At 43.9% G+C, this 20,345-nt stretch overlaps 1 protein-coding gene across 1 annotated transcript in view; it reads left to right on the top strand.

Moving 5' to 3' along the window:
• The window catches only part of SYNE2 (spectrin repeat containing nuclear envelope protein 2), a 324,116-nt gene that overhangs the window by 76,172 nt on the left and 227,599 nt on the right, over positions 1 to 20,345 (top strand). Inside the window, exons 4-11 of the mRNA XM_058655531.1 lie at positions 316 to 411; positions 503 to 580; positions 672 to 764; positions 3,129 to 3,310; positions 9,975 to 10,171; positions 12,167 to 12,267; positions 14,469 to 14,570; positions 17,758 to 17,895. Of these exons, the coding sequence (XP_058511514.1) occupies positions 316 to 411; positions 503 to 580; positions 672 to 764; positions 3,129 to 3,310; positions 9,975 to 10,171; positions 12,167 to 12,267; positions 14,469 to 14,570; positions 17,758 to 17,895 (987 nt within the window). The remainder of the gene's footprint in view (positions 1 to 315; positions 412 to 502; positions 581 to 671; positions 765 to 3,128; positions 3,311 to 9,974; positions 10,172 to 12,166; positions 12,268 to 14,468; positions 14,571 to 17,757; positions 17,896 to 20,345) is intronic.

Genomic DNA, 20,345 nt, shown 5'->3' with positions numbered 1-20,345 from the left:
TGCAAGCTTTTGTGATCTCACTTCTGTGCCAAGGTTTTAAAGTCAGTGAGAACTCCATGCGGGAAATGTTCCTGGATATTTACATGAGACAAATCAGGGGCAGTACCTTTTATTATTATTATTATTATTATTATTATTATTATTATTATTATTATTATCATGTTTTGAGAAGGAATTTTGTATGTTCTCAATTACTCTTGTAATTCAAATGGATGTCGCTCTGCTTCTGGGCCTTTCTAAAGCACGCCCGTGACCTCATTAAAGACATTGCGTTTCAGTCTCACACTGATGGTTTTCTCTTGTGGCCTCCTGCAGCACACCCCTCCCTCTGCTGTCTCGGACCTCTTCACAGACATTAAAAAGGGGCACATCCTCCTGGACCTGCTGGAGGTGCTCTCTGGCCAACAACTGGTAAGAGTTTTAAACACCAGGAAAGTTTGTGTTGTTGAGTTTTTAAAAAGCTGTTTCCTATTAGTAATATATACTTGCTTGAATATTGTAGCCTCGAGATAAAGGACTTAACACCTTCCAGTGCAGAATCAATATAGAACATGCCCTGACGTTCCTAAAGAACCGATCCGTGAGTAGCAATTTCACCTGCAGGTGCATCGGAGCACTAATGCCATGGAGTATGTTTTTTTCCCTCTTAACTTGCAATTTCTGTTTTTCAGATCAAGCTCATAAATATTCATGTTGCTGATATTGTAGATGGAAACCCATCCATTATTCTTGGCCTCATTTGGACAATTATATTGCATTTTCATGTGAGTAGTGAGTGATGTTGGCTTTTGTGTATGTGTGTGTGTGTCGATTACTGCTGTGTGTACGAACTAAGTGTAAGGCAGTGGGTGCGACTTGATATGTCATTCCTGATCTGCTTCAAAATGTTAATGGAAAGTGGAATTAAAAAATTGTTTTGGTGCAAAAACTGAGAATTCATACATAGCTTTTTCTTAATACACAATTTGCATGAAGTTTCTTAAAGACTTTAAGTGCATTTCAAATACTTTTTGCACCAAAATAAGCTTCCAGTTTTATTCTATTTTCTGTGAGCTTACATGTCTTTATTTTCAGATTATGTGTTCTGTTATTTATTTTTGCATCAGTACTATTCTATATTGATTTCTGTAGCCATATACTAAGTCTTGATACCTGACAGTGTAAGTTGTCCAATTTCTTCTCCAAAATTATCTCAGCTATTCTTGCCTTTCTTATTTCTGTGTAAGTTTCATATGTAACATCAGTTTTCACACACACACACATGCATGATGTACTGATTTTTTTTTTCAAAAGGTTTGTTTTAGGGTCTGGCACAGTAGCTTAATGTCCTCACCTTGCACATGCACCAGGATCTCAAATGGATGCCAGCTCTAATTGCGGCAGCCCTGCTTCCCATCCAGCTCCCTGCTTGTGGCCTGGGAAAGCAGTCAAGGACAGCCCAAAGCCTTGAGACCCTCCATCTATGTGGCAGACCCGGAAGAAGCTCCTGACTGCTGATCGGTTTCAGGTCGGAAGAAGCTCCTGGCTCCTGATCAGTTTCGGGTTGGCTCTGCTCCAGCCATTGAAGCCGCTTGGGGAGTGAACCAGTGGACGCAAAATCTTTCTCTTTCTATCTCCTCTCTGTATATATGCCTATCCAATAAAAATAGTAAATAAATCTCTAAAAATATATTTGTTTTGCTTTTATTGGAAATCCAGATTTACAGAGAAGGAGAGACAGATTTTCTGTCTGCTAGTTCCCTCCAGAAATGGCCACAATGACCGGAGCTGAGCTGAGCTGATCTGATGCCAGGAGCAAGGAGCTTCTTACTTGGGAGCAGGGTCCCAAAACTTGGTGCCATCCTCCACTGCTCTCCAAGGCCATAAGCAGGGAACTGGATGGGAAGTGGAGCAGCTGAAGCATGAATTGGTGCCTACATGGGATATTAGCAACATACGTGGCAACTGGGCCATAGTCCTGGCCCCATGATCTATTGAGAATTTTTCTGCATCAAACATATGAGACATTTGGAAAAACTGGACGGCTGTAAAAGGCTATATCTTCTAATTCATGAATATGATGTTAGATTTGTTGTTCTGTTCAAAATATTCTAATTTTCATTAGGATTTCTCATTTGATTCATGATTTGTATAAAAATTATTGCTTTACAACGATTTACCAATTTTGGCTGTTGTTTGACTAGAATTTCTGGGTAGTCAGAGGACACAGTGGTTTCAGCCCTTCAGACCTGCTGAACCTTGCTTTGTGGTTCTGCATGATTAGTTTTAATAATATCCTATATGCACATGAACAAAATGTAGGTTCTGGCCTCATAGGTACTATAGCTATCCAAGACTTCTCTGCCAATCAAGTTTGTTGGTCATGCTGTTCCCACCTACTTTTATGGATTTTTTGGTTGTTTTGTCAGTTATTGTGAGAAATGCATTAACTATTTGTTTGTGGACTTACGTGTTAAAGTTCTGTGTAGATATCAAATTGCCCTGTGGAACATTTGAACTAGTTGGTACATTTGCTAATAATATAAACATAATTCAGTTTCTCAGACTCGAGCTATCATTGACACCACTGTATATTTTCTTCTTTGTTTCCTGCCTGTGTTATATAGTAAAAGCTATGTTTTTGCTGTATGCATTTGGATTTCTTAACTCATTAGTGGAATGGCTTTTTGTATAGGTGATGGTAATTTTATTTTCTCTCTTGGGATTTCTCTCTCCATGTATTTGACTAATTTTCTTTCCTGTCTGTACATTTGTTCTAAATCACTGATATTCAATTGAAAGGATACTTTTCAATGGACCCAGTCTCTAAGGATATTCTAGACCTGGAGCCAGGGTTAGTTCACTTTCGTTTGACAGGTGCTGAGCTCCAGTAAAATGCTCTGAAAACGCTTTAGGGACATGAGTAGATGCATGGCTACCATGCTTGTTGGTGTGCCTAGGTGAGTGAGACTAAGGTAAATGGCCCAAGTTCAACCTTAGAGAGCCAGGAAGTGGCCCTGGATGGGAAAGGCCCCTATTCAAGAGTAAACTGTCCCTCTCAACGGAAACCTGCCAGACCTTGTTTTGGCTGAAGATGTTGGCTCAGTGCTGGTGGCTTAGGATCCTGTCTCTTCACCATTCTGCCTTAGATCGAAGAGCTTGCCCGGACTCTTTCTTGCGATTACAATCCACCTCCCGCGGACGATGTGAACGTACCCGATGCGTCTCCTACCTCAAGTCCTCCAGCGAAGAAGTGCTCCAAAGCCCAGGAACGATGGCAGATGTCTGCCAAGAAGGCTCTTCTCTTGTGGGCCCAGGAGCAGTGCGCCACGTAAGTAGTTTCCTGGGAACGGGAGAGATGCACAGGTCACCCACAGAACCCTGGGACTTCTTGGTCTGAAATGCAAGTTGACTGGGTGTAAAGTCTACCCTAGAACTTCTATCTCAGAGACAGAAAATTCCCACCGTTCCTGTTCCTTTCATATTGAATCTTCCAGACATGAACTACGGTACTTTGTAGCTTTGAAAACCACAAGGTCTTGTCATTTGGGCAAACTCACACCGCGCCTGCCCTTGTTTTGGCGGTCTGTTCTATCTCTGTTCTCTTTTATTTGGGAGGGTATTGTATTTATTTATTTTAAAGGCAGAGAGGAGGAGGAGAAAGAAATTTCTAGCATGTGCTGGTTTAATCCTTAAATGGCTGCACCGTTTGTGGCTGGGCCAGGCCAAATCTAGGAACTGGAATCTTCATTGGGGTCTCTCATGTGAGCACATGGGGACTCAAACAGTTGGGGCTGTCTTCCACTACTTTAACAGGTGCATCAGCAGGGAGGTGCGTTGCACATGGAGCAGCCAGGACTTGAACTGGCAACCAAATGGAATACCAGTGTTGCAGATATCAGTTTAATCTACTGCACCACCGTACTGGTCCCTAGTGGTCTATATTGTGTGAAAATAAAGTAGTGCTCAAATATTCTAGTCTTTAGATACAGCTCCTCTGTGCATTGGAGGAAATTTCAGTTTAAAATAGTTCCCACACTGTGAACTCTTTAAAAGTCATGGCCATGCCTTTTATCTCCAGGCCTTTTGCATAATGTGAATTCATGGTAGGTGCTCCAGGAATGTGTTGAATGAATAAATGAACAAATGCATAACAAGCCAAATTATCTCTTGGAGATGTTTTTCATGATATGAAGAGCACAGGATTCCTGTTGATGGGAAACTCAGCTCAGTACACAGGGAGATAATAGAATAAGTAATTTCACCAAGTGAGGATGATGGAGGGAACTTTGTGCTCATCATTTGTGGTTTATGAAGGGAATTATTTTCTGTTGTGGGAAGACACTCAGTTTGTCTTTATAACTGCTGGCTGACACTGTGTTCAGCAAGAATAAGCAATGAAGATGCAGGCGGTCTTCTGGCCTGGAAGAACTGTCAGGGCTGAAGGACGTTCCTTGTCCCATTCTGGCACTGTCAAAGGAAGAGCCAGAAATAGGGGACAGGGTTCTTTCCAGATTGCGGCTTCTGAGCCAGCGCCCTAACCGAGGGCTGAAGGAGAGCACACCCACCGCAGCCTCATCCTTCTTCAGTCATTGTTCATCCTCCGATGTGTTTTTGTAAGAAACAGGGCATAGCCATCTGATAGATTTTAAAGATGTGAGATGAATTTCATCCAGAATCTCATGGAGACAATATTTGTATAATAATAACTTTAAAAACTAATGAAGAGAGGGCCCGGCACAGTGGCCTAGCAGCTAAAGTCCTCGCCTTGAAAGCCCCGGGATCACATATGGGCGCCGGTTCTAATCCCGGCAGCTCCACTTCCCATCCAGCTCCCTGCTTGTGGCCTGGGAAAGCAGTCGAGGATGGCCCAATGCTTTGGGACCCTGCACCCGAGTGGGAGACCTGGAAGAGGTTCCTGGTTCCCGGCATCGGATTGGCGCGTACCGGCCCGTTGAGGCTCACTTGGGGAGTGAAACATCGGATGGAAGATCTTCCTCTCTGTCTCTCCTCCTCTGTGTATATCTGGCTTTCCAATAATAATAATAAAAAAATCTTTCAAAAAAAAATAATGAAGAGAGTAGCATGGTGGCATAGCATGGAGCATTCCTTATGGGTGCTGGTTCGAATCCTGACTGCTCCACTTCCCATCCAATGACCTGCTTCTGGCCTGGGAGAGCAGTGGAGGATGTACCCATGGCGGAGACTGGGAGGAAGCTCCTGGTTCACGGCTTTGGTCCAGCCTAGCTCTGGACAGTGCAGCCATTCAGGAGGGAACCAGCAGGTGCAAGATCTCACTCTGTCATTCTTTCTCTGTAACTCTGTCTTTCCAATAAAAAATAGATTTTTTTTAAAAAAGTGGAAATGTTATGATACATTCAGATTTATTTCATTTATACATAAATAACCTTCTGATGCTTTCAGAGTCCCATGTGAGGGGGGGTCTTCAAAAAACTCAAGGCAAATGTATATTGTGGAAAATTTGTACGTGGAATTCCAAATTTTTGTGCTAAAATAGACTACTAATTACATTTCTCCACAAACTCTTTGCAATTTCCCTATGTTTTATTTGCTTGAAAGGCAGTTTCAGAGAGAGGGAGAGAGAGAACCTTCATCTACTGGTTCACTCCCCGACTGGCCATGATGGCCAGGGCTGGGCCAGGCTCAACCAGGAGCCAAGAGTTTTTGGAGGGTCTTTCATGTGGGACTGAAGGCCCAAGCATTTGGGTCAGCTGCTGCTGCTTTCTCAAGCACATTAGTAGGGAGTTGGATCAAGAATGAGGCTGCCAGGACTTGAACCTACCCCTATATGGAACACTGGCCCGGCAGGCAGCAGCTTAACACGCAGTGCCACAGTTCTGGCCCACTGCTCACTCTTAAGACCCAGAAGTACCTTTTTCTACTTCTTCAGTACCTTTTCCTGTTCCTACCTTCCGTCACCTTGTTGCTCTCTTTTCCTCTTTCCTCCTACTGGGTCATACTGAAGCCAGGAACCTGGAAGTGAATCAGGATGTCCCACAGGGGTACAGAGACTCAAGTGCCTGCACCATCACTGCTTGCTTCCCAGGGTTCCTGTTCACAGTAAACTGGAGTTGGAAGCCAAGCTGGGACTTGATCCTGGCCTTCCGAGGGGTGTCCTGACTGACGTGCGATATACCTTCCCCCAGCAGCACTGGCTTTTTCAGTGGCTTTGGCTTGTGAGTGCAGAACTGACCTCGGATCCTGGCACTCTGTTGAATAGGGCGTCTGCCAGTCAATGCTGGGCCACCCTGTTTGCTTTACACTTGGGAAGAGGTCTGGCCCTTCCCTTGGCCTTGCCCCTTGCTCCTTACCCCTTTAGCTGTTAGTTTCATTTAGTATCTAAGTGTGTACTCTGCAGCCAGAGTATCTGGGCTTCTGGAACTTTCTAGCTGGCGACCCTGGACACCTAGTCTCTTTGTGTTCCGTGTCTCAAAGCATGAACCATGAACAATGGTAACATACCATAAGGTTGTTCTGTGTATGAGGGTACTTAAAAATTCTAGAAAAGGGAATTAAGAAAGAAGTTTGTTTTGGTGCAGAAAATTTCTGAAATCTATGTATATGAATGATCTTCCAAAAGTTTATGAAAAGCACGTATTATATATAAAAAAAAAAAAAACACATGGATTTCAAAGCTTTTGCACCAAAATAAACTTAGTCTATTTTCCACAGGCTTTTTAAAGAATCCTCATAGTGCAAAAATCAATTTTTAAAAACCTGTAAGATGGTCTGAACATAACAGGTTCCACCTGTGTGGTTTTTTTTTTTTTTTAAAGATTTATTTTATTTTTATTACAAAGTCAGATATACTGAGAGGAGGAGAGATAGAGAGGAAGTGGAGCTGCCGGGATTAGAACCAGCGGCCAAATGGGATCAAGGCAAGGACCTTAGCCACTAGGCCACGCTGCCGAGCCCATTTGTGTTTTTTTTAAGACAGTGTAATAATCTGAGTCCTTTGCAGTGTTTTGCATTCATAGTTTAGGCTTTTTCTCCTTTAAGTACATGGAAAACTGAGGGTATCTGGAGCAGAACATTTCCTGAGTAGCATTCACAATTGAATTCAGATCTTAAAATAGTCCGTTGAATTTGTTATTCCCTTGTGTGGACCACTAACGGAAGCTAGTTTTTGTTCTAGAATATCTGTCAAACTTTGTAGGCACCCACACTGTCTGCAAGACTTCCAATGATTCCGTATCACATAGAGAGTAATGATCGACTGAATAATGAAAAATATACATAGATTAATCCCCTACTATTAATGTTCTTTAACTTATGAGAAACTCCTGATAACTTTAGTGTAAATTGCAATGTATTTCATATACCTCTATTATCAAGCAACATCGCTTAGCCTATGAGTCCCTTGAAGATTCTGGAAGGCTGACATTAGCATATAATTAGGCATCATGAGAAGTTACCAGGTTGTATATTATAAACCTGAGAAAAGATTGAAATTCAAAGTTAAGGGACAGGCAACTGGCGTAGCTGGTTAGTTGCCCCTTAGAACACATTCATCCCGTATCTGGGTACCTGAGCTCCAGGTCCAGTTCCTTTCTCTATTCTAGCTTTCTGCTAATGGGCCTCCTGGGAGGCAGGAGGTGATGAGCCAAGTATTTGATCCCTGGCGTCCATGTGGCTAACCTGGAGTGAGGCCAGAGCTTTCTCCCCCCAGCCTCTGTTTAGGGAGCCTGCCAGTGGCTTCCCTTCAGAGAGGAGAACCATGATCGTTAGAGCTGGTGACAAGGTCAGGAGGATCTCAGGTCCTGTCGGGTGGCTTGGCGGTGGCTTCAAGGGTCCGGAAGGGCCTTGTGAAGCAGGAGACCAGTGGCCTGAAGGCAGGCTTCATAGCTATGATGTTCATGTTTTCAGTTGCTATAACAGAATGCCTGAGGCTGGGTCCTTTATAAACAGGTTTAGAGTGTGACAGCTCAGCATCTCATGGCCTTGTGTGTTGGACCTTGGAATGAGGGCTGTCTATGAGTGACATCACCAGGAAGAGATCACAGCATGAGAGAGGAAGCCAGACAGGTGCAGGAGTCAGGCTTGCTGTTTTTATGGCAAGCCCCTCACCCAGAGAACAGCAAGCGTCTTGTGAGAACTGTTGTTTAATCCCTCCCATGTGGAGGCCCGTTCCCTCAAAGGTTCTATCCTGGGGACCGAGCTTCAAGTGCATAAACTTTCGGGGACACAGTCCAAGCATACTCAGCACATTCCGATATTGGAGTACAGGGAATAGGAGGAGCATGGCTTGGCCGAACAGGAAGGCAGCACAGTGTGGACACACCATTGCACAACAGAGGACTGTCGAGATGGAAGAGACATGCGGAGGGCAAGTCACATCTGGTCCTCGTGGACTAGTGTGTGAAATGTTAGCCTCAATAAAGTGGCCAGCTAATGTTGTTTTTAAAAAATAGACTTGTTATTATAATGAAATAGACATGAGACTTTCCCGGTTTGACTGTACTCAGGCATGTGGTTCGCTGCGGGCCAGCATCGCCGCCGTTCATGTCCGGGACTTTCATTGTGCACAACTGCAGCCCTGCGTGTGTTGAGCAGTGATGCCCAACCTTTGACTGCCCCTGTTCCTGATGAAGCAGACCGCTCGGGGTGTGTCTCTGCTGGGGGTGGGGTCACCCAGTATTTGTCTTTTCGTGTCTAGGTTATTTCATTCATAATGTGTTTTTAAGATTCATTTGTGTTGTTGCAGCTGCCAGAAGTTTCCTTTTTTAAAAAATAATTAAATATTGTTTATTTCAGAAGGAGACATACTGCAGAGAGAGAGAAAAAAGAGAGAGAGAGAGGGAGAGAGAGTACTCCCAACCTATGGTTCACTCCCTAATAGCCAAGAGAAGCTGGGAAGTTGAGAACTCAAGCCAGGTCTTCTACACATGTGGCAGGAATTCAATCACTTGAGCTATCACTGTAGCTTTTCAAGGTCTGCATTGGAACAAAGTCTGAGCTGGGAATCAAACTCAGGTTCTCTGATGTGGAATTTGGGCTCCTCTGTGCCTGGGCTAACCACCTGCTCCAGTTACTTTTAAGGTGGCATAATATTCTGTTATATGGGAAGGCTGTAACTTGTTTCCTGTCCATCTGTAGTAAGGGATTGCAAGCAGAGTAGTGATGCCGACCCCATAGGGCCTTGGCCATGGATCTCTTGGCACAGTAGATCATTTATTTTGGCCCAATGAATGAGTGCATCATTGCCTCTAGTGTGGGACGTGAGCTATGTGCAAAAGCTGAGGCCATGGAATGTTAAGGGACGAGAATCCAACTAAATATCATTGCCACGTGGAGGGTTTTTATTTACTTTATTATTTTTTTAAGATTTATGATTTTGGAGGGGGAAGTCAGATATACAGTGAAAATGTGAGACAGGGAGAAAGATCTTTCATCCACTGGTTCACTCCCCAAGTGGCTGTAATGGCCAGAGCAGAGCCCATCTGAAGCCAGGAGCCCAGAGCCTCCTCCCAGTCTCCCATGCAGATGCAGGGTCCCAAGGCTTTGAGCTATCCTCTGCTGCTTTTCCATGCCACAAGCAGGGAGCTGGGTGGGAAGTGGCGCAGCCGGGACATGAGCTGGTGCCCATATGAGATCCTGGTTCTTGAAAGGAGAGGATTAGCTAATCGAGCCATTGTGCCAGGCCCCTGGAGGGCTTTTAAAAACTTGTGTCTCAGCCCCACCTGAAACATTTGATTCCCTATGTCCAGAGTTGAGCCCAAGAATGTGCAGCTCAGGGCATAGCGGTGTCCAGGGAACCAACCACATGCTGAGAAGGAATGTTTGTGATTCACTGAGCTACTTGAAACTGGGCATTTGATTTTCATTTGATGACAGGATCCTGAGGAAATCTTTTCCTAGAATGATTTACTTCATTTATTTAATTCGCTGATTTCTGTTTTAATGATCAGTGAAGAGAGTGGAGCTGTGTTGATGTTTGATTTCTGATAGCCTTGATGTTTTCCTTTTGGGGGCAGGTATGAGGCTGTCAGTGTGACGGATTTTAAGTCCAGCTGGAGAAACGGACTGGCTTTCCTGGCCATCATTCACGCCTTGCGACCAGACCTGGTAGACATGACAAGTGTGAAGCACAGATCCAACAAAGACAACCTGACGGAGGCCTTCAGAATTGCAGAGCAGGAACTGAAAATCCCCAGGTTGCTGGAACCAGAAGGTAAGAAACCTCTTACCTGGTTAAAGCAGTTTTTAAGATCCAACCCAAGACAAAATTGATTTGAAAAGACTATCTTTAAACAAGCAAATGCAGCAACATGATGGTTCAGTCCTGGAGGGTTTAACTTAAGTGTTTTATTGAACTTGGCCCATATATGTATATATTTAGCCAAAGACAGACTAAGTCAACTCTTTAGAGTATTTCCTGTTTTGAAATAATACCCCCAGTTTTTTAAGATGTATTTGTTTTTTGTTGGAAAGGTAGATTTACAGAGAGAAGGGGAGACAGAAAGATCTTCCATCCGCCGGTTCACTCCCCAAATGACTGCAACAGCTGGAGCTGATTCAATCTGATCCAAAGCCAGGCGCTTCCTCTGGGTCTCTCACATGGGTGCAGGGTCCCAAGGCTTTGAGCCATCCTCCACTGCTTCCCAGGCCACAGGCAGGGAGCTGGATGGGAAACAGGACAGCTGGGATATGAACCAATGCCCAAATGGGATGCTGCCCGGCAGATGGCAGGCGAAGAATTAGCCACTAGCCTGTCACACCATTCCCACTCCCAGCTTTGTATTGATAGCTTTTATGTGCTTATATTTTGCTGATTACTTTCTACCCTAGTCTACTTAACCTCTTCATTGGACCCGGTGAATCCATTCACTAGAGCATGTAGAGATCTATTTTTTTTTTTAATGTTGATTTATTTATTTGGAAGAGTTACAGAAAGAGGAGAAACAGAGATCTTTCGTGTTTTGATTCACTCCCCAAATGACTGCAATAGCCAGGGCTGTGCCAGACTGAAGCCACGGACGTAGAAAATCCACCAGGTTTTCCACATGGGTGGCAGGACCTCAGGCACCGCAGCCATCTGCTGCCGCTTGCCCACGCACATGAGCTGAATCGAAGCAGAGCAGCTCCATCTTGAGCTGGCACACATATCAGATGCCGGCCTCTCAGGCCACAGTTGAACCTGCACGACTCCAGCTACTCCTTGTTGGATGACCATAGGAGTGATGCAGGCTCCCTGTGGGCAGGGACTGTGTCCTGCATATCCTCCTAGTCCCTGCCTGTTGCTGACATATATCCGTTGTGTGGGTATTTGTTACGTTGAATGTGACTCAGTGAGTCTTGAATGTTTTGGCATTATACCAAGAGACAAGCCCAACTCAAGTGTTCATTTTACACTCCCTCTCTATGATATAATGGTCTATTTAACTTATAAACTTGGAGAAGTTCTACATTTGAAGAATTTAATGTTTTAAACTTTGCTTACTTCATTTTGTACACTTCACTGTAAATTGTTTTCTTTATATTTTATTTTTGGGGCCCGGTGCTGTAGACAAGTGGCTGAAGTCCTCGCTTTGCATGCGTCGGGATCCTTTATAGGCGCAGGTTCTAATCCTGGCAATCCCACTTCCCATCCAGCTCCTTGCCTGTGTCCTGGGAAGGCAGTTGAGGATGGTCCAAAGTCTTGGGACCCTGCACCCGCATTGTCCGTAGAAGACCCTCCGTGAACGTGTTCCATGAATGACTGACTAAATGATGGCTTGAACATGCCTTCCACACATGTGAGATGGTGGATCTGCTCTGCTGCAGAAACGCAGAGTGTGTTCAGAACAGATTCCAGGGGCTGTGTGTTCCTGCACGCCGGGAGCGGTTTCCGCTCTTGTGTCCCCAGAAAGAAGACGGCTTTGTTCTCACCTTTCCACCTTCTCTGGCTGTTGATGCACTTGTCCCTACAACACCCAGAGTGACATGTTATTACTAGGAAATTGAGGCTCTGCATGGCCCGATCCAGCATTCGATCTGTTTGACTCTGGATGTGAGCTTGTAGCCGTAACACAGCTGTGACTCAAGAGTGGGTGGAAGTGCATGGTTGACTGGCTGCTTTGGTTCGTTTCAGGAGCCTGTGAGGCAGTTTGCACAGACCATGGCATGGCTTGTGCTTGAAGATTCATTGTGCTGATCCACAGCTCACTGAGTGTGATGTGTCTTGCAGATGTGGATGTTGTTAATCCTGATGAAAAGTCCATCATGACTTACGTGGCGCAGTTTCTGCGGTATTCCAAGGATGCACCTGTGGCTAGACACGAGTCTCAGGTATGTCTTCAGAAGTACAAGTCTGGCTTGATTTTGTTGTACCTCCTGCTGCTTTACCAGTAAAACGTGAAGGTATAATTTGCATATAATATGTGATTTAACATATTTATATAAAATTTGTTACATTTACATATAATGTTATATCCTATAATGTGTAATACATTAAAACACAATGTGGTGATTTTAATGTGCATTCCCTTGAGCTTTGACAAATGGATACCAGCCATGATATAAACCACTTTTGATTGACATCATGTCCCCTGGGTGTCTTTCTCATCTCTGCTTCCTATCTCTGGCAGCCAGGAATGCTTTTGCTATAGATCCATTTTGCCTAATTTTTTTTTTTTATTCAAAAGTGATGTAATTTGTTAACCTTTTCAGAATTATCTAAACTGTCTCAAGGTAGGGTCCATATCAGACAAATTAATCTTGGCTATCAGAATTTTGTCTGTTGTAATCTTAATTAGCTCCCATAAAGTCCAACTCTTCAAAGAGTCCTATTTTGTGGTTTTTAGTGTATTTATGTGCTTGTGCAATCATCGCCATCATTTCATGGCAAGATGCTTGGCTTCATGTCAACAAAATGACATCATTTGTAGAAATGGAAGCATTGTATGCCTCTGTTGGTCCCCATTTGTTGAGTTACTATTACATTGCCATTTGGGTATTTAAATTTTCCCTTTCTCTTTCAGTCCATTACACAAAGTACTATGTGTATAAATTTTATGAAAATTATTGACTTGAAAAGAAACTTATTGTGCCTCTATGAAGATAAGCAAGTGCTTTGAATTTAGTGAAAGTGATTTTAAACTACACCCTCACCCATGTTCACATGCATTTTATTTGACAAATCGGGCCTGTGTTTTCTCAGCTGTTGGGATTGAGAGGAGAAGCCAGCTTGTTGTTGACTGTGAAAACTCCAGCTGAGACTTAGGCTTGTAATTCGGGTCATTCATTTCTGACCTGTTGAGCAGTTACCCTTCCCTAATTAATTTCCACATTCCAAGCCACAATTAAAAATTCAACTGTGCATGAAATTGGTTGCAAAAATGCTAGAAACAAACTCTTACTTAGTAGGAAAAAGTAAATAAATGCAATTCAGAGGTAAGTTTAGTTTGGTGCAGAAAAAAAAAACTTTTTTTTTTTATTTGAAAGGGAGGGTTACAGAGAGTGAGAGGCAGGGAGGGAGAGAGTGAGATCTTGCACTCACTGGTTCACTCCCCAAATGACTGCCAGTGCTGGGGCTTGGCCAGGCCAAGGCCAGAAGCTAAGAATTCCATCTGGCTCTTCCATGTGGGTGGCAGGGCCTCAGGTTCTTTGGCCACCTCCCATTGCCTTCCCAGGTATGGAAGCAGGGAGCTGGATCAAAAATGGAGCAGCTGCAAGTGGAACTGGGTGTGGGGTGCCCATGTCATAGGCAGCAGCTTAACCCACTGAGCCATGACGTTGGCCTCTTAGAGATATTGATGTTAGTGTTTTTGCTGGGTGTGAACATGTCTTAAATGACCTCATGTTTAGAGGTATCGGAAAACGGTCTTTTAAAATGCATCCTATAAAGATGTGGTTTAAAATAATCCTCTTCAGTGGCCATCACCGTTGTATGGTATGGTAAGTTTCCACCTGTGGTGCTGGCATCCTATATTGGGTGCCAATTTGTGTCCCAGCTGTTCCACTTCTGATCCATATCCCTAACACTGGTCTGTGAAATTAGCAAGGATGGCTTAAGTCCCTTAGCCCATCTCTCCCATGTAGGAGACTCAGAAGAAACTCCTGGCTTCTGGCTTCTGATCAGCTCAGCTTCATCCATTGGAACCACTTGGGAGTGGACAATCCCTTTGACTTCCTTCTCTCTATGTAAAACTACCTTTCAAATTAAATCAAAGAACAGTATTATTCTCCCAAGTATAATAACCGAGATGGGTAAGCCAGAAAGAAAGGGAGGGAAGGAGGAAGGGAGGGAGAAAGAGAAGAAGAGAGAGAGAAATAACATGCTTGTATTTTTTTAAAGCACATTATTGTGTTCAGATGCTGGTTTCCGTTTTATCTTAAAATTGAAGGTGTTATGTGAACAATCAAAATTATTCTTTGATACAATAAGTCAAGGGTTTCTAACAGCTTGTCACTGCTGTTTCAAGTTGTTAATTTTACTGAAGTTGCCAAGTCTATGTGCGAGATAGCATAAGTGTGTGTGTGAATTGCAGGGAGGGGTGAAGGATGCTGCAGACTGGCTGAGACAGCAGCGGAACAAGCTGCAGAAGGCGCTGGAAGAGTCTGAAAACGAGCCGTACTTTAATAAGTATCACGTAAGTACGACTGCACGGCTGTTTGCAGCTCAGTCTTTGTAAGGAGACCCTGTCATGCATTTTTAGGAAATTCTTTCAGAGTTATTTAAATAATACATGAACTCCAGGGTATAGGGCTGAATTCTAGGACAGGGCAACTGAGACTAGAATGTGTCTCGCTAAATGCACATTGTGTTCAGGAGTTCTGGGCAGGGCCTGAGCCTCTGCATTCCTAACCTGGATCCTGTTGATCCTTGCACGGCTTTGAGCAGCAAGGTTTCAGAGCAGGACTTGCCACGCTGTGTCAGTTGCCATGGCCACAGACACCTGTTCTCATCGATAAGATGGTGTTGAGTTGAGAGCTACTTTCCAAGCCTCACCTTGAAGTTGGATAGTTGAACAGATGGAATATTAGTTTTAGAATACTGGCCTCTGCCGTACAAGTTCTCCAATCTCTGGCTCAGCGTAGAACATGCTTTATAGAAGCAACATTGCACAACAGACACCCAGGCCTGGGTACCCCACAGTTCCTCAGCAGTGCAGGAGCTCCAGCAAGGAGGCCCTTGGGGAACGGTGACAGTTGTCCTTGTCACGACGTGTTGTGCATTGGCTGTGTACCAGGCTCCTTGCTGACAAAGCACATTTTCCACGTTAAAACATCTTTTGGAGTTTGTGTTCCTCCAGCTGGGCCAGGGAGGCCAAAGAGGCTTCAAGAGAGCAAGGGACTTCTCGAAAGTTACACGGCCCCCGGCAGGTGGAGGTTGGGGCATCTGATGGAGACCAGAGCTGCCTGTTTCGCCTGGGTGTGTCCTTGTTCTTTGGAGGACTCACAGGAGCCACAGGGAAGGCGATGAAGCCCTGGTTCTTGGGATTTGTGGTCCAGGCTGTTGCTCCACAGTTGCCGCCAGGTCTCTGTCTGGAATCAGCTGGAGACAGCGCTATGAGCCATGGAGAGTGGTTACACCTTTACAGCCCTGTGTATTAAGGGAAGGATGGCAAGCCCAGCCCTTTCAACTCCAACATTCAGTGTTCTGCGTGGCCTGGGTGCCAAATCCTCATTTATGGTTTGGAGTCATGATTGGTGACAGGGACCCAGCACTCAAAATTTTTGACCTGAACCATAGACGCTTTTCATGCTTGTTTCCTCTTCGCTTTGGCCTCAGGTTTATTTTTTAATGATAAGTTATTCAACATCCACTGGCACTTCCTTATTTTCACATACAAGGGTACCTCAGAAAGTTCACATGAAATGGAATTAAAATGCAGATTTATGATAGCACAGATATTAGAAATTCATGTGTAAGGTTTTCCTATTACATATTTTCATGAGGTTTGTTGAGTATCTCTTGTATGTCTCTGACATAATAATATGCTACAGATTTTTAGTTTCTTAAGTGGAAGTTTTGTGAAGTTATTAATTATCGGAAAGAATTAAACGATTCTTGATTTGGTAAGAAAATTTAAAATCTCATCGACATGTATGGCTGTGGGATGGACACTTGGAGCGGTGGTTAAGGTGCTACTAGAGTCAGCTCTGTGTCATGTGAGCTGTCTAGGTTTGAGTCCTGTCTCAGCTTCAGCCCCCAGGTTCAGCTCTTGTGCACTCTGAGAGCAGCAGGCGCTGGTCCCTGTGGGAGGCACAGTTGAATTTCCTAGCTCCTGCTTCAACCCGGCTTGCTGATTGTGGTGAACATTTCAGATATGACCAGCAGGTAGGGCATCTCTCTTTCTCATGCACACACACACGAATAAAAGAATGTTAAAAAAAAATTGGGGGGACCCAAGTTGTGGTACAGTGAGTTAAGTGACCGCCTGCAATTCAGGCATCTCTGTTGTGGTTTGAATCCTGGCTGCTCCACTTCTGATTCTGCTTGCTCTTAATGCACCTAGGAAAGCAGAAGAAAATGGCCCTGGTGCTTTGGCCCCTGCACCCATGTGGGAGGTATGGATGAAGCTCCTGGCTCCTGTCTTTACCGTAGCTCAGACCTGGCTGTTATAGCCATTTGGGAAGTGGACCAGATGGAAGATCTCTCTCTTTCTCTCTCTCTCTTTCTTTCTCTCTCTCTCTCTTTCTCTTTCTCTGTAGCCCTGCCTTTCAAATAAATAACTAAATCTTTAAAAAGAAAACATTTGTAGAATTGTAAATTTTAACCCATCAGCATTTCATACAAACACAAACTGAGAAAACCCTTATTGATTTTGTTCTCAATTTGAGAGGCTGAAAAATAGGGAGAGAGAGAGAGAGAGAGAGAAGGAAGCACAGTTCCCACTGACTGCTTCACTTCCCCGCTGCCCATGTGGTGAGGGCTGAGCCGGGCTGAGTTTGGCTGGCTGTCAGAATCTGCACTAACAAGGAGCTGGATTTGGGAGCAGAGTGAAGACTTGAACCCATGCCCTCTGATATGTGACATGAACGTTCGGACCAGCAGCTCAGCTGCTAGGCCAAACTCCTGCTTCCTCCTTATTGAAATTTTGAATGCATTGACAAAGTGTTTATGAAAATTTATGTAAAGTAGCATAGAAAGTAAATTCAGACAATTATCAGTCCTTTGAAAATCATTTAATGTCAAAATTCCTCACATCTACTCTTTATGTTACTATTTACTTGAAAACCACGGAGATGCAAAGAGACAGATGGGTCTTTCATTTGTTAGTTCATTTCCTGGACACCAGTGCTGGATCAGGCTGAAGCCAGGAGCCTGGAATGCCGTCTGTGTCTTCCACATGGATGGCAGGGATCCAAGTACTGGAGCCGTCACCTGTTGCCTTGTGGAGTGTGCATGGACAGGAAGCTGAGCCAGGACTCGAACCTAGGCACTCCTGAGTGTGGCACGTGGGAATCCCCAGTGACGTCTTCACTGCTGTGCCAAATGCCTGCTCCCTGTGTCTTTTCATTCCTGCTTTGTTGTGAACATGTATTTGGGGAGGACAGACTCCCATGTTGTGCATGACGTCATCTAGAGCTGAGTGGCCTTGACGCTCCATTCCAGTAGCAATGCACGAGTTGTCAGCCAACAGTCATTAGGCTGACACATGAATTCACAGAGTGCCCCGAGGAAAGAAGCGCAATCCTTCAGAGGACACGTGTTGAAGGGATTTTACTTTTACTTAAGTAAAACTTAACTGTAGAGCTATCAGTCTTAAAACAGATTGCATTTTACAAGTGGGAATCAATGTTTTCATCCTTGAAATACTCTTCTAATTGTAGAACTTCCTGTCCTTTATGGAATCATTCAATGGAGAAAAAACATCCTTCTTGGACCTGCTGCCAGTGAAGAAGCATCCAGGAGAGCTGAATGAGGAAGAGTTACAGTTGAGAGGCGACTGGGATAGTCTCAACCAGCAGGTAGCTACGTTACATTGAATAGAAGAATGTGTTCAATGGATGGCTTTGTGGGATCCAATGAGGATTTCTCTTTAGACTCTCATGAGAAATTCTGTAAAAGGGTATTTGCTTCACTAGAAAATGGAGTTGTGTTCATTAATGTTCTTCATGTCATCATTTGGGTTGTGGTTACATCTGTTGAAAGTTTTGGCCCTCCAGTTTGAACGAATGCAAGCTTACCCAAAGGTGTTTTGGCCATCAGTTTTTGCTTTTCCTTAGGTTGTCTATAGCTGATTGGTTCTTCAGTATCAATAGGCACTTGAGGGGAATAGCAATAAAACCAGAGAGAATGTGCGAGGATGAATGCATATATGTGCTGTTGAGAGTTGACCAAATCCATCCCAGAAATGAGTCAGAGGCAGACCCTCAGAAGCTCAGGAGTCTTTATTCACTGGCTGGCAGACTGTCCTGTTCCACCATGTTTAAAGAGGGGAGAAGCCCTAGTCTACTGTGTTCAGGGGTTTTTAAGTTTCAATCATCCAGTCAACTAAAACACACTGGTACATGATACAAATCATTCAATCAACTAAGCTTACATCAGTGCGCGATACAAACTATCTAATCAACTATACTGGCATGAAACACAGATACCCAATCAGTTTAAACATCATGCACTTTATCCAATCAGTAAGAGCTGCATGTGTTCACCTAGTAGTGAATAGAATCAGGCAAACAGGTCCTTCCAATTTCATATAGAAAAGCCAATTTGGGACAATCCGCTTACTGCATAAACTATAAAACCAAAACCAAACAAAAAACAAGATCTCATCCTGGAATGAGATGTTTTCTTGTGATAAGCACTCTCACTCCCCTTCTGGGACTTTCCAAGAAGCTGAGGTAGCAAATGTCGCGTTATGAACATGTCCCAGAGATGTTTCAGGAGATCTAGCCTTACTGTCACCATTTTCTATTGTCCAGGCTGTCACAGTGTGTCTGAGTATAACTAGGATTTTCATCCTTTTAAAGTTATTGAGACTTGGTTTATGGACCAGTTTCTGGTCCAAAACTGTGTGTACTTGAGAAAAACATGTATGTTTTATGCAATTATTGGATATAATATTCCATAAACATTAAAAAGGATAAGCATTTGGTAGTGTAATTTTGTCTGTATTTATTGGAAAGACACACAGAGAAAGAAAGAGGGAAGGAAAGAGAAAGCCTGCTGGATTTCTCTCAAATGCCTGCTGGATCACTCCCTAAACAACAACTGGGGTGGGGCCAGGCTGATTGCTGCCCCTGGAAACTCATTCCAGATCTCCCACGTGTGGCCAGGAACCAAGTGTGTAAGCTATCACCTGTAGACTCCCAGGGTCTGCATTAGCAGGAAACTGGAATCAGGAATGAAGATAGTACTTGAACCCAGGCACTTCAATTTCCCCATTCCTCCGCCTTTTCCTGCCATTCTGCTTTTCAGATAAATAACAGGATGTGTTGTTTCACTTTAAGGAATTTACAAAGAAGCCATGTGACTCATAGAGTCACTTATTCTCACTCTGGTCCCACACGGAGAGTACTTGTCTTTCACACCTAATACTGAGTGTGCCGAGCAGGCGTGCAATGACTCGATCTAGGTGCCCTCGTGGAAGGGCTAGGGCAGCTGCACCCACTGCCCCAACCTTGTGTCTGACACCCACCGGGTGGTCAGCCTCTACCCTGCTCACAGCTCTGAAGGACGAGAGCCGTGAGTGTGACAGGTCCCTAGCAAAATAGAAGCTGACAAGGAAGATATCGCCTGTAGAGTTGAGGCTGTTCCAGGGCATGGAGACCTGGCCGAATTTGCTGAATAGAATTTGTAAGAACTGCCTGAAATACCGAGATGTTGCTTGAAGTACTGCATGTTGATGGTAGCTTAGAAACCCATTCCTTAGGTGACCGCAGCTTATTTTCTTGTATGTAAAGAGATGAGACTTGCTGATTTTTAAGTCATCAAGTGTATTTAAGTTATAGCATCTAAACAAGTTTCTTGTTGAATAGCTTGAGATTCATTTTAAGGTTTCACTTTAAGCCTGTTATGGAAAAGAGAACGATTATGTGATTTTTGACCTGATAAGATCTTCTATCTATTTTTAACCAAATTCACAAGTGATTGAGCAGGAAAGTGTGGAACCAGCTTTCTGTGTTCAGTGAGAAAGGGGGAGGAATTGAAGGTAAACATCACCTTCCAGTTTTCCCCTCCTGCTTGCTACGTAAATATTGAGCCAGGAAACACAGGGCTGGTTTCATTTAAACAGTACACAGCTTTCTTCTGACAGCTTCATCTGGAATAGTAGTTGAATAAGAGATATCAGTGTTAGCTTCCCCTGAATTCAAGCATCTATCAGTTTTCTGGTTTACCTTGTGTCCTTTGCAAATGTGCAAGTAATGAGATATAATAAAAGCAATGCCAACTTGTTTCTATTAAAATTTGCAAT

Source organism: Ochotona princeps, chromosome 26 (assembly GCF_030435755.1).
Source record: "Ochotona princeps isolate mOchPri1 chromosome 26, mOchPri1.hap1, whole genome shotgun sequence".
In the NCBI taxonomy this organism is placed as follows: domain Eukaryota; kingdom Metazoa; phylum Chordata; class Mammalia; order Lagomorpha; family Ochotonidae; genus Ochotona; species Ochotona princeps.
This window is presented reverse-complemented; position numbering and strand designations above follow the sequence as displayed.